A 13,162-nucleotide genomic window follows, 5' to 3' on the forward strand; every position below is an offset into this window, starting at 1 on the left:
TTCACTAAAATGGAATCATGTCATATGTGGTCCTTTGTGACTTGCTCCTTCACTTAGCATGATGTTTTCAAGGTTCATCCATGTTGTAGCATGTATCAGTAGGCCATTCTTTTTTATTGTTGGAGAAATGAATAAAGTACTGTGCCAAAGATGGCCAAAGGGACTAAAACAAGCTCTGGTCTTTAGCTTAGAGACCCCTCTCCTGAGTCCTTCTTGCTCTGTTTGCCGAGCGCATGAAAACCCACCACAGATATGGAAGCTGACAACTATAAATTACCCTTTCCACTTGCATTTGGCCCTCAGATCTTTGGAGAAACAGTCTCCTCTGAGCCCACCAATGTTAAATAAGTGTATCCACCAATATCTCTGATTGCTGCTTGGCTTTTCCACCAGCGTTCCAGCCTGGTTCCATAACATATTTGGTTACCTGACTGGGAAATCCAACTGCGCTGGCCCATTGTTGACACTGGTTTGGAAGAATGGCGAGGCAGTGACAGAGTGAGGAATCTCAAAGGAGAAGGCATGCCCTGCCTGAATTTCAGCAGTCTCCTATTCGTCTCCTCGGGTTAGCCCTGCTGCATCGTTCATGCTGGACTCAAAGAGACCTGGTAGGTGAAGACCTGGACCTGACATCAGAACTGGTAAGACTGGGGCCCCAAAGAAGTCAGGCCTACCCAAAAGGGTGTAAGAGGGACCTGATCACTCCCCAGAGACCTTAGTGGTCTCACAGGTAGAAAATTTTGCAGGAGGGAATGTAATAGCCTCTCATGTGTGTGTGTGTGTGTGTGTGTGTGTGTGTGTGTGTGTGTATGTGAACGTGTGGCTAGGGTAGTCTTGCCAGTCTAGTTCAAGTTTGTGGCTCCACGGATGGGTGCCCTGAAGGTCCCCCAAAGTCTACGGATCTGAGTGGGCTCTCCTATCTCACAATGAAAGGCATATGGTCCAGGGCATCATCGAATTAGACTCCAATTGCAAGTCACAAAGCTGAGTCTGCTACGGCCAAGCTTCATCTAAAGTTTCCCTCGGGAATGTGCCCAATGGAGTATCTGATTGGTCCTCTCATCTGAGGGGATACCCTCCCTTTGTCTGTCTCCATGACACCAAACACGAGAAAAGAATTAATAATGGGATCAAAACAGAGTAAGCCTACGATTTTAGAGGTCATGCTCAAGTATTTAAAAAATGGATTTTCAGGTGATTACCGGATGAAAATGACACCCAGGAAGTTAAGGACCTTTTATGAACTAGAATGGCCCATATTCAATGTAGGATGGCCCCCGGAAGGGACATTAGATGCTCAAATAGTGCAGCGGGTTTGGCTGATATTCACTGGGAACCCAGGTCACGCTGGTCAATTTTGATACATTGATTCCTGGCTTGGAATTGCCCAAAATCCGCAGCCTTAGGTGCAATTCATCCATAGCAAGCAGAGTCAGGCAAAGATTTTAGCTACCTTATCTGGAGACTCACCCAGGGAGCCAAAGAAGCAACCCACCACTTCCCTAGTGTTTGCAGGAGACCCGGAGAAAGATCCCATCTTTCCACCACCTTATGACTCACCGGGCTCCCTCCCCCCTACCCCTGAGCTTGAAACTCCTCCCCATCTGTCTCTCCTTTGGCCCTGGACGTGCCACCCATCTCTCTTCCACTCCCAGACCTGGAGAACCCTCCCCCATCAGGGCTAGAAGCCAGACTGCACCCCAGATCCAGACCTAATGCTCTCCAAATGCCTGTAAGGGAGATGAGAGAGCCTGAAAGGCAGAATAAGGACAGAACAGTCCAGCCCAGCCATTCCATGATGTATTATCAACCTTTCTCTACAACTGACCTCCTCAATTGGAAACACAACACTCCATCATACTCTGAAAAGCCACAAGAAATGGTCGACTTGATGGAGTCCCTCTTCCAGACCCATCGACCGACTTGGGAAGATTGTCAACAGTTACTCTGTACTCTGTTTAATACAGAAGAAAGAAGAAGAATGAGAGAAACACGACAGTATCTAGATCACGCACCTCCAGGGATCAATAACCCTGCTGTCTGGGCTCTAACTGCCACACCTGAAGAATGCCCAACATGGGATTTCACCACAGAAGAGGGACAAGCCCACATCTGACGATACCAGGAAGCCCTCCTTCAGGGAACCCGAGCTGGACTCAAAAAGCCCATGAACATGACTAAAATATCATCAGTCACACAGCAGCCTGGGGAGTCTCCCAGAGACTACTATGAAAGACTATGTGAAGCATACCATGTATACATCCCGTTTGACCCTGAGGCACCAGAAAGTCAACAAATGGTAAATACCTCCTTTGTGGCACAGGCTGCCCCAGATATCAGAAGAAAACTGCAGAAGTTGGAGGGCTTTGCTGGGATGAGTGTCACTCAGCTGATAGAGGTCGCCAATAAAGTTTTCATGAACAGAGAAGTCGCAGCCAAAAGAGAAGTGGAGAGAAGCAGAGAGAAGACTAAAAAAGAAGGCCACCCTTCTCGCAACAGTACTAAAAGAAACAGACACTGTAAAGATGGAAAGACCCCAGCCACCAAAAGGGGGGAAGCCCAGAGCCCCCTTAGCAAAGGACCAATGTGCATACTGCAAAGAGAAGGGACACTGGAAGAATGAATGTCCGAATTGGAAGGGGCCCTCAAAACCCAGCTGATATCAGGAGGAACCTCGAGGTGAGAACCTCATTGGTCTGGCTGGGATAGAATCGGACAGAGGGGGACCAGGCTATTTCTCTCTTGGCCCCCATGAGCCCACGGTCGAAATGAAAGTAGGGGGCTGAACAATAACTTTCATGGTTGAGACTGGGGCTGAACACCCGGTTGTTACTTCCCCGGTAGCCCCTTTCAGCCAAAAGACGGCAACCACACTTGGGGCTACTGGGACATAGGCGATACAACAGCCCTTCTGTCAAGCTCGACAATGTGAACTTGGGGGTCACAAGGTCCAATATGAGTTCCTCTACTTACCTGACTGCCTTATTCCCCTCCTGGGCCAAGATCTGCTCTCCAAACTTGGGGCCCAAATAACTTTTGAACCCACTGGACACACTAGCTTCCAATTAAACCCAAGGCAAAAGGAAACCCTGGTCTTGGCAATTACCCTGACAAGGGAAGAAGAATGGAGACTATTCTGCACCCAGGCCCAACCCTGTAGCCCCTCAGAATTCAGGCTTACGTTCCCCTCTGAATGGGCTGAAGATAACTCACCTGGACTAGCTTGGAGTTAGGCCCCCATCATTGTTGACTTGCTCCCTGGAACCCAACCTCAGAGACAAAGACAGTACCCCCTTCCACTCAAGGCTAGAATGGGTATACAAGAGCACCTGACCAAGCTCAGAGAAGCAGGTATTCTAATCAAGTGCCAATCGGCTTGGAATACCTCGCTCTTGCCAGTCAAGAAGCCAGGAGGAGGATACCGACCAGTACAGTATTTGAAGGTAATTAACAAAGTGACTTATTTCCTTACACCCAGTGGTTCCAAACCTGTATACCCTTCTCAGACAAATTCCAGGGTCAGTCAGATGGTTTACATGCCTCAACCTAAAGGATGCTTTCTTCTGCCTCCACCTGGCTCCTCAAAGTCAACCATCTTTTGCCTTTGAATGGACTAAGGCCGTTACAGGGTGCCAGATGCAGATGACCTGGACACGACTTCCCCAAGGTTTCAAGAACTCACCCACTCTTTTTGGGGAAGCACTAGCTGCAGACCTCACCGACTTTCCGAGGGAAACCACAGGGTATGTCCTTCTCCAATATGTAGATGACTCCTCCTTTCCAGCAACACCCAAGAAGACTGTATGAAAGGTACCAATGCCCTCCTGCAGCTCCTGACCTACTCAGGGTACCAGTCCTCTTGGAAAAAGGCAGAGATTTGTCAGCAGCAGGTCCGATACTTAGGCTTCCTCCTCACAAAAGGAAAAAGAGAACTAGGACCAGAAAGGAAGAAGGTTATCACCACACTACCACATCCCCAAACAAAATGAGGCTTACATGAATTTTTTAGGGGCCACAGGGTTCTGTCGCATTTGGATTCCCAGATTCTCAGCCATAGCAAGGCCCCTCTATGATCTGTTGGGAGGGCCAGACCGGGAGCCCCTCACATGGACTGAGGAGGCAAGGGCCACTTTCACAGAAATGAAGTTGGCTCTGGGATGAGCCCCAGCCCTGGGTTTGCCTGATATAGAAAGGCCCTTTAACCTCTTCATACATGAAAAAGAAAATAGCCCTTGGAGTGCTCACTCAGAGCATGGGGACTTGGCAACGGCCAGTAGCCTACCTGTCAAAAAAACTTGATCCTGTGGCTACAGGATGGCCACCATGCCTCAGAGCACTGACAGCCACAGTCCTGCTCATCAAGGAGGCAGACAAACTCACAATGGTACAAACACTTAATGTTAAGGTTCCACACGTGGTCACATCCCTCATGAGCACCCAATGATATCGTTTCCTCTCCAATTCTTGGCTGACACAGTACCAAGACCTTCTCTATGAAAACCCAAGGGTCACTCTTGAAACAATAAGAACACTAAACCTGGCCACCTTCCTTCCCACGGGGAAGGGAGAACCCAACCATGACTGTTCCAGAGTAGTGGATGAAGTCTATGCCAGCCGTCTGGACCTCCAAGACCATGCTATAACAAGCGCGGAGATCATCTGTTCAGCGACAGGAGCAGCTATTTACAAGAGGGCAGCTGAAGAGCAGGATATGCGGTAACCACAACTACCAAAGTTCTGGAAGCCAAGGCCTTGCCGAAAAGATGGTTGGCACTACGAGCTGAACTGTATGCCGAGCCCTCATCCTTAGCAAAGGTAAACAAGTTAACAGCTATACTGATTCTCAGTATGTCTTCACTACTGTGCATGTACACGGGGCCATCTATAAAGCAAGAGGCCTCCTTACTGCTGCAGGGAAAACTATCCAAAACAAGGAAGAAATACTAAAGCTTCTTGAGGCCATATGGCTGCCAGACAAGGTGGCTATCCTACACTGTAAGGGACATCAGAAAGGAGACGACCCCATAACTCAAGGAAATCGTCTGGCCGAAAAAAACAGCCAGAGCAACTGCCTGTGGTGACCCAGGCAAAGCTCCTGCCTACACTATGACTCTTGCGCCCCAGAAGGAAGTCTCCCCACCCCTGTACACAAACGAGGAAAGAAGTTGGGCCTCAACAGAAGGGGGCATACTAAGCAAAGAAGGATGGTGGGTCATGCCAAATGGGCACATCTTTGTCCCGTCATCTATGGGAAAACACCTAGTGAAGGAATATCACCAACTCACTCACCTAGGGAAAACTGCACTAGAGGCCCTCTGCAAAAAGAACTACTCTATCAGCCAGCAGCCGGCATTATGCCAAGTTGTTGGTGAACAATGAGTAATGTGTGCCAAAAACAATGCTCAGTCTGCCCCATGGCCCCCACTTGGCACACAAAGGATAGGGACCACCCCTTTAGAAGACTTAGAGGTGGACTTTACCGACATACAACCAAATAAAGGGTTAAGGTACCTTCTTGTAGTAATCTGCACATATTTGGGATAGGTCGAAGCATTCCTGACCAGAACGGAATGAAGTAATGAGGTGGCCAAAGCTCTTCTACAGGGGATTGTGCCTCGGCTTGGTCTACCCTTAACCATACACAGTAATAGCAGACGTGCATTTGTGTCAGACATTACACAGACTCTGACAAAGTCCCTCAACATTCCCTGGTAACTGCACGCTGCTTACCGACCCCCCGAGCTCCGGGAAAGTAGAGCAGATGAATCGCACCCTCAAGGAAACCCTGGCTAAGTTCCACCACGAGACTAATCTTCCATGGCCAGATTTACTACCACTGTCCCTCTTGCGTTTCTGATGCATGCCTGGGGCACTAGAACTCTCCCCTTTCTAGTTATTATATGGGTGATCCCTCCCCCCACCCCATGTTTAGGAAAACTCCCAGGAGACCTACACCAGATTGGAGACAGGAGAATAAGAGAACAGCTCCAGACCTTGGGGGCAGTCCTAAATAAGTTGCAGAGATACACCATAGAGAGGGCTCCGATTTCCTTAGGGACCCCTGTTAATCCCTTTCAGCTAGGAGACTCTGTGTGGGTCAAAGATTGGAAGAGGGAACCTCTTTAACCACAGTGGACTGGTTTAAGTTGTTATTCTAACAACTCCTACAGCCCTTAAAGTTTCCGGTATCACCCCATGGGTCCATCATTCCAGAGTTAAGAAGGCCAACTCAGAAGAACCCACAACCTGGCAAAGTGATCCAGATCCAGCCAACCCACTTAAACTGACCCTCAAAAGGGACACTGGCCCCTGAGACCTCCAGCCCTGCTCCAGCCACACCCCAGAAGCTGGCTGGCCTGCGCATGGCAGATGCTTAAGGAATTAATGCGTGAACCAAGCCCAGGGGTTTGGATGCAACTCTGCCAGACCTTGCCCCTTACTGATGTCATAGCCCTGATCTTACTTCTTACTGTTGGGCTGATAGAGACTGCACCAACGAGCTGGATGTGGGACAAAAGATGCATGCTGGGTCTCACATGCCTCTTCTGGATGAGAGGATTATTAAGTATTGCCTGCATATTATGATAACCTCTCTCACCCTCACAACTGCTGCTTACCTGCTTTTCTCCCAGGATTGTTATATTACAAAACGGGGGTCAAGGGCATTCAGCACCTTCACCTCCCTCCACAAAGATTGCTACAAGGGAAAAACACCCACTGTCTGTCAGTCACCTGGTGCCCCGAGGACTAAGTATTGGACCATAGAGATAACCCAAAATGTCAGGAACCCATGTCACAACAAGGCCTCCAGAAAGGGAAGTGAGCTTGCTACACTTACCTTCCTCAATGGGGGATCTTGGATGGGGAAGGAATGCAAGATAGTGCTCTTCAAAAAGTTATAAAGGATACCCAGGATAGGGTAATATAAGCCATAAAGGCGACCACTCCCCTGGCAGCCTACCAGGGTTTGAAACTTTCAGCCCTTAATCAGATGCTTACCAATTCCCCACTCCAGCATTGGGCCAAAACTACTCTACAAGTCTTCCATAAAACAGATAATCATGCCCAAACCTGCTGGATGTGCTTGCCCTTCAGTTGGAGGGCTTACTTAGCCACTCCCATCCTCCCTTTGACCTGAGAAGCTCCTGAAAATCTCAAAACCAACACTTCTGTCTTAATTGGACCCTTGGCCACTGGGGTCTGTCTCACAAATGCCAACAATCTAATCTGTACAGTCCTTGAAGGTATGAACGGTACCTCTCTATGTGGAAGAAATAGAACCTTAAAGAGGAATGCAACCCTGTGTTCAACCCCTGGGGTGTTCTATCTGTGTTCTAATTTGGCCTACCAATGCTTAGAGGCCAACTGGACTCAGATATGTTATTCCATTTTCCTAACCCCAGAGGTATCCGTATACACTGAAGATCAGTTCCTAACAGCCTTTAGCCCCAAATCCCAGGCTAAACAGGCAATCCTGCTGCCTGTTCTGATAGGAGCAGGAATTGTGACAGGAATAGGAACCGGATTAGGGGGCATAGGTTCATCCATAGGACTAAACAATAGACTATCTCAAGAGCTACATGAAGACATGGAACGAGTGGCAGATTCTCTGGTAACCTTACAAAGCCAAATAAACTATCTGGCGGCAGTGACCCTCCAAAATAGGCAAGCCCTCGACCTCCTCACTTCAGAAAAAGGAGGGACTTGCATCTTTCTAGGGAGAGAAATGTTGCTGTTTTGTAATAGTTACAACTAAGGTTAAGGAACTCAAGGAAAGAATTCAATGTAGACAACAGGAAAGTATCAGTCAATGGAATGGATGGGATCTCATGGATTGGGCATCCTGGCTTCCTGCCCTGGTGGGGTCCCTTCTCTCCATAATTTTACTTGTATCCATCAGCCCCTGAATGCCATGGTATGTTTTATTGAAAACACTGTTGCTCGTCAAACTACTGCATGTATCTTACCCTTCTGAGAGTACCAACCTGTAAAACTAAAAGGTGATGCCTACTAAAAGTTTTTTTTTAAAGGAATCAAAGGGGGGAATGTTGGAGAAATGAATAAAGTACAACCAAGATGGCCAATGGGACTAAAACAAGCTCTGATCTCTAGCTTAGAGACCCCTCTTCTGGGTTCTTCTTGCTCCGTTTGCCGCGCACACGAAAACCCGCCACAGATATAGAAGCTGACAACTATAAATTACCCTTCCCACTTGCATTCAGTGCTCAGATCTTTGGAGAAACGGTCTCCTTTGAGCCCACTGATGTTAAATAAATCTCCGATCCACTAAGATCTCTGAGTGCCGCTTGGTTTTTCCGCCAGAATTCCAGCCTGGTTCTGTAACGTTATGGCTATTATTCCACCACATGGATCTACCAAACCTCTTCCCTTTGCTTTTTTTTGGAGATTATAATTGATATGTAACATCGTATTAATTTCAGATGTATAATACCATGGTTTGATGTTCATATATTATTGTGAAATGATCACTATAATTAAGTCTAGTTCACATCCATCTTAATTTTTTTCTTGAGATGAGAATTTTTAAGATCTACTCTGTTAGCAACTTTCAAATATACAATACAGTATCATTAACTAGAGTCGCCATGCTGTCCATTACACCTCCATGATTTATTTGATAAATGGAAGTTCATTTTGGTAAGCTTCACCCATTTTGCCCATATTACACCCTACTCCCTCTGGAAACCAGCAGTCTGTTCTCTGTATCTATGAGATTGGGTTTTGTTTGTTTTAGATTTGACATACAAGTGAGATCATATGTTTGTCTTTCTCTGACTTACTTCACTTAGCATAATGCCTTCAAGGTCCATCCATGTTGTGGCAAATGGTAAGTCCTCCTCCATTTGATTCTCTTGTTTTCAGTGCTCTGAGTGGCCAGGTTTGAGACCTATTCGCAGTATAGCTCCCTTTGAGGAGTGAGTATCTTCTTTCTGGGGGAGATTTAATCTGTTTCACCATGGCTGTTCTTAATTGTCTTATCCTCTTTACTGATAATTCCAATGTCTGAAGATTTTTAGGTCTGCTTATGTGGACAATTTTCCCCCTACTGGTTCTCAGTTATGGGGTCTTGACTCTGTATATAGGGTTGTGCTTTTATTTGCTATAACTGTTTTTTGGTGTTTTTGAGCATAATCTGTGGAATTTCTCACTAATTCACACTGAGGGGAGACTCCTCTGGGCTTTATGTACAGGTTTCTGTCTGAATCACCTGGAGCATGCCCTGCGTTTGGCCTTCTAGACTCACCACCCACACAGTCTATGTAGCAGAAGCTCAGGGTCTCCAGTGTTCAGTAAGACTCTCCAAGAAGAAAGCCATTTTTGGCACTTTTTTATTTCCCTGGGTTCCTGGTTTCATTTCATTTGGGGGCTTAGCTTGTTCTTCCTCCTTTTCATTAAACTAAGAGGAAATTCACTTAAAATGTTATTTTATTTCAAATCCAACATTTTAGTTGTTTTGATAGGGAAAAACCTGTTATATGATCGCCGACAGGACTGATAAGGGAATTTCAGTCCCTGCCTGAAGACTTCCCTTCCGGGTTCTTCTTCCCACCCTGCTTGCCTCAGGCACCAAATTACTAATAATGAGGAATGCGTAAGTAACAGACTATAAGTTGTCCCCTCTGTTGATGTTCTGGACTCAGACCTGTGGAGAATGATCTCTGAACCCATCGGTATAAAATAAATCTCCTGACTTCCAAGAACTCCAAGTGCCGCTTGGTTCTTCTGCCAGGTGATCCAGACCAGTTTCTGTAACAGTTTCAGTTAGGAGAATCATTTGGGTATAATTCACCACATTGCCAGATGAATAAATCCTCAGTAAACTTCATTTTGCTGGTCTTCAAAAGATATTTTAAGTTTTCCTTATTCCTGAACATATCAGTCCATCTATTTTATATTTGTATTGAGACAGTGGCCATTCCTGACATCTTTTATTGGTGTGATGTGGCCATGTCTTCTTGGCTTTCACCCACAAGGTCTTGTTCCTTTGGACTTTGAGATTTGTGTTACCCAATTTTCTTTAAACAGTTATTTAGGAAAATTATTTGAGCCTGGGTTTAAGATTCTCTCTTAAGAATCTTAAATGAGGATTTGCATTTGTTTCTGATTGAGGGTAATACCAACCTGGGATTACTTTAAAATAAATTCTCAGCTAAAGATTTCTTGAACCGCCCAGGTAGGGGGAATTCAGACCACAAACCTCTATTACAGCAGGTGGTTACAAATTCTTAGTTTACTTTTCCCCATACTGAGCATGAAACCTGAGAGAGTCAAGATTTCCTTTCTGTGAGACACGGTTTTTTTCTCTTAATTTCCTCTCATACTGAAGTACAGTGATTGGACCCTCATGTGTATGTCTGGGTCTCCTATCTAACTCCCAGGCAACCCCAGGCTTGGTCTCTATTTCCCCAAGCCTCACATGCCTGTCAAAATACAGATCCTGTCAGAGTTCAGCAGATTCCCCCAGCATGAAAGCCACCTTCTGAGCTGTCTTTACTCTCATGATTCCTGATTTTACTTTATATTTGGTTCTGAAGGTTTCATCTTTTCTTACCTGCTCAGAAATATATTTTTAAAAAACAGTTTCTTAAAAAAAATGGTCTTGTTACAGCTTTGCAGTGATGGGTACATTTATGCTATCCAGTCTGCCATAATAATAGATAATAACTTGGACTCCATTTTACAGTCCAAATGACCATTTCTTTCCTTTGTAGTTTAGCTTTCCCAGATCAGGGCAGTACCATGGAAATCTCCTGTTCATTCACTTGCAAACTACTGATGCTGAGTTCTAGAAATAAAAACCCAGAAAACAAACTCTAGACCAAACTCTCTATAGCAGATCTCCCTGCAGGGAATTAGGTCACAGTCTAAAGTAAAGTTTCTTTCCATAGCTCCACCTTATTTAACTGGAATTTTCTCAGACACCTAGAGGGTTTGGAGTCTGGGATGAAGTGGTCATGATGCTGCTTGTGATGTTGTGTATGAGAAAGACCACCAGTCTTGTGTTTAGCCCTAATCACTCCAGCCTGCAGGCAGAAGTTCTGAAAGAATATGTAAGGGCTAAACACCAAGGAACTGAAGGCTTATATTAATACAACAGTTAATATAGTTAACTTGTGATGTTATTATCGCTATACAAGAGAAGAGCCAACTGTCAACATGCAAAGAAGCCACAGGATTTGCATTCCAGTGAACCAGTCCTGGCTTTAGATGGGTTGACTCACTTGCAATCCTGCCAGAGCATCAGTAGGATTGAATAAAGTTAAATGCATTTCTCTGCATAGTCTAGAAACTTCCAGTCACCAGGACCACTAGCCTGCCAGACCTTTAACTATGACAATGGGAAAAAGCTCTCTTCTTACACCTCTTAAAGGCGTCTTTGATTTCCTTGTTCCTCAGACTGTAAATCAAAGGATTCAACATGGGGATCACCACTGTATAGAAGACTGATGCCATCTTGTCATGGTCCAGAGAATCATCAGTGCTGGGGTGCATATACACAAAGAGTCCTGATCCAAAAAAACAGATCACTGCTGTCAGGTGAGAAGTACAGGTATTGAAGGCCTTGGACCTGCCTTCAGCAGAGCTTGTCTTCAGGATGGTAGCAATGATATAACCATAAGATATCATGATGACTGAGACAGATATTACACCAAAAATCACTGCTATCACAAACTTCATGACTTTTAGGAAAGAGGTTTCAGAGCAGGATAGGACTAATAATTGAGGCAGGTCACAGAAGAAGTGGTTGATAACATTGGGCCCACAAAAATTGAGCTGAAGTAAAGCACACAATTGGATCAATGAACCAAAGAGAGCAGTTATACAGGCTCCAACCATCATCTGTACACAGAGGGTGGGTGACATGATGGCGGTGTAGAGTAGAGGATTACAAATGGCAGCATATCGGTCATAAGCCATGGCGGCCAGGAGACAGCACTCAGTCAGACCCAGGCTAGAGAAGAAGAAGTACTGCATGGTGCATCCCAGAAAGGAGATGGATTTAGGCTTCTGGAAGAAATCTGAGAGCATTTTCGGGGTTGTGGAAGTAACATAGCAGAAATCCAAGAAAGATAAGTTACTGAGGAAGAAGTACATGGGTGTATGTAGGTGAGAGTCCATCCTAATCAGGATGATAAGGCCCAGGTTCCAAGCCACTGTCAAGAGGTAAGAACCCAAGAATACTACAAAGAGAGCGATCTTGATCTTGGGATAATCTGAGAATCCCAAAAGGATGAATCTGATGACTATTGTACTGTTCCTTCCTCCAGCCATTGTCTTGAAGTTTCTTCAATCTGCTGAAGGATCCCTGGGTTAATGATAGACTATCTTAATATTATGCAACATACTTGTTTTAAATATGTTTTCATGATTTAAACAAAAAGTTATCCATAGTAAACATTTTCTAACATAAAAAATTATTTTAAAAACCATTGGAGATTCCATTTCCCAACTACTTTTGATAGTTTGCAATACATTCTTGCAAATATTTTAACACACAGAGACACAGACACAGACACAGACACACACACACACACAAATTGTTGCCAAATTGTTATCTAAAATTGGTACCAATTTACACAAGTATCAAGATTTTATGACACTATCCCTGGCCATTCTATTGTCAACATTACCTATAATGTTTTTTTTTTTTTTAACTTTAGTCCTCAATAATCTTAGATGAAAAAATTATTTCATTGTGTTTAATTTTGCATAAACTTTACTGATTTGCTCATATACCTTTTTTGCTTGTTTGTCTAGTTCGTTGTTCATTATTGATTTGTAGGAGCTCTTTATATACCAAGGATAATAACACTTTTGCCCTCATTTTTGTTGTTAATTATTTTCCAAGTTTATTATTATGAACATTGTTTATGTTGTATTTTGCTATACATATTTCTTTTATTTCTAGGTAGTCAATTTTCTGTGATATACAGGGTCCCTGCCTTTGGTCTTATACTGAAAAAGATTTCTTTGCACAATCCAAAAATTTTTTCTTATATTTTCTTTTTGTTCTTTTGTATTTATATCTACATTTAAATTTTCTAGATGATTTTAGTGCATATGTGAGGTACAAGTCTGAGATTATTTTAGTTTTGTCTTCCCAAACTGATTGCCACTTGTCTCAACATAATTCAATGAT

General features: G+C 44.5%; 1 protein-coding gene and 1 long non-coding RNA gene across 2 annotated transcripts in view; one reads left to right on the forward strand and one right to left on the reverse strand.

The window, feature by feature from the left end:
• LOC115525685 overlaps nt 1-8,241 on the forward strand; it is a 37,812-nt gene extending 29,571 nt beyond the window's left edge. Inside the window, exons 2-3 of the long non-coding RNA XR_003972429.1 lie at nt 394-641; nt 6,171-8,241. This is a non-coding gene — a long non-coding RNA (uncharacterized LOC115525685). The remainder of the gene's footprint in view (nt 1-393; nt 642-6,170) is intronic.
• Nucleotides 8,242-11,346: 3,105 nt separating this feature from the next.
• LOC115526429 (olfactory receptor 1440-like) lies at nt 11,347-12,411 on the reverse strand. The gene has a single exon (XM_030333822.1). The coding sequence runs from the start codon at nt 12,292-12,294 to the stop codon at nt 11,347-11,349; it is 948 nt and encodes a 315-aa protein (XP_030189682.1). The 5' UTR covers nt 12,295-12,411.
• Nucleotides 12,412-13,162: the final 751 nt, after the last annotated feature.

This window comes from Lynx canadensis, chromosome D1 (genome assembly GCF_007474595.2).
Source record: "Lynx canadensis isolate LIC74 chromosome D1, mLynCan4.pri.v2, whole genome shotgun sequence".
Taxonomy (NCBI): Eukaryota; Metazoa; Chordata; class Mammalia; order Carnivora; family Felidae; genus Lynx; species Lynx canadensis.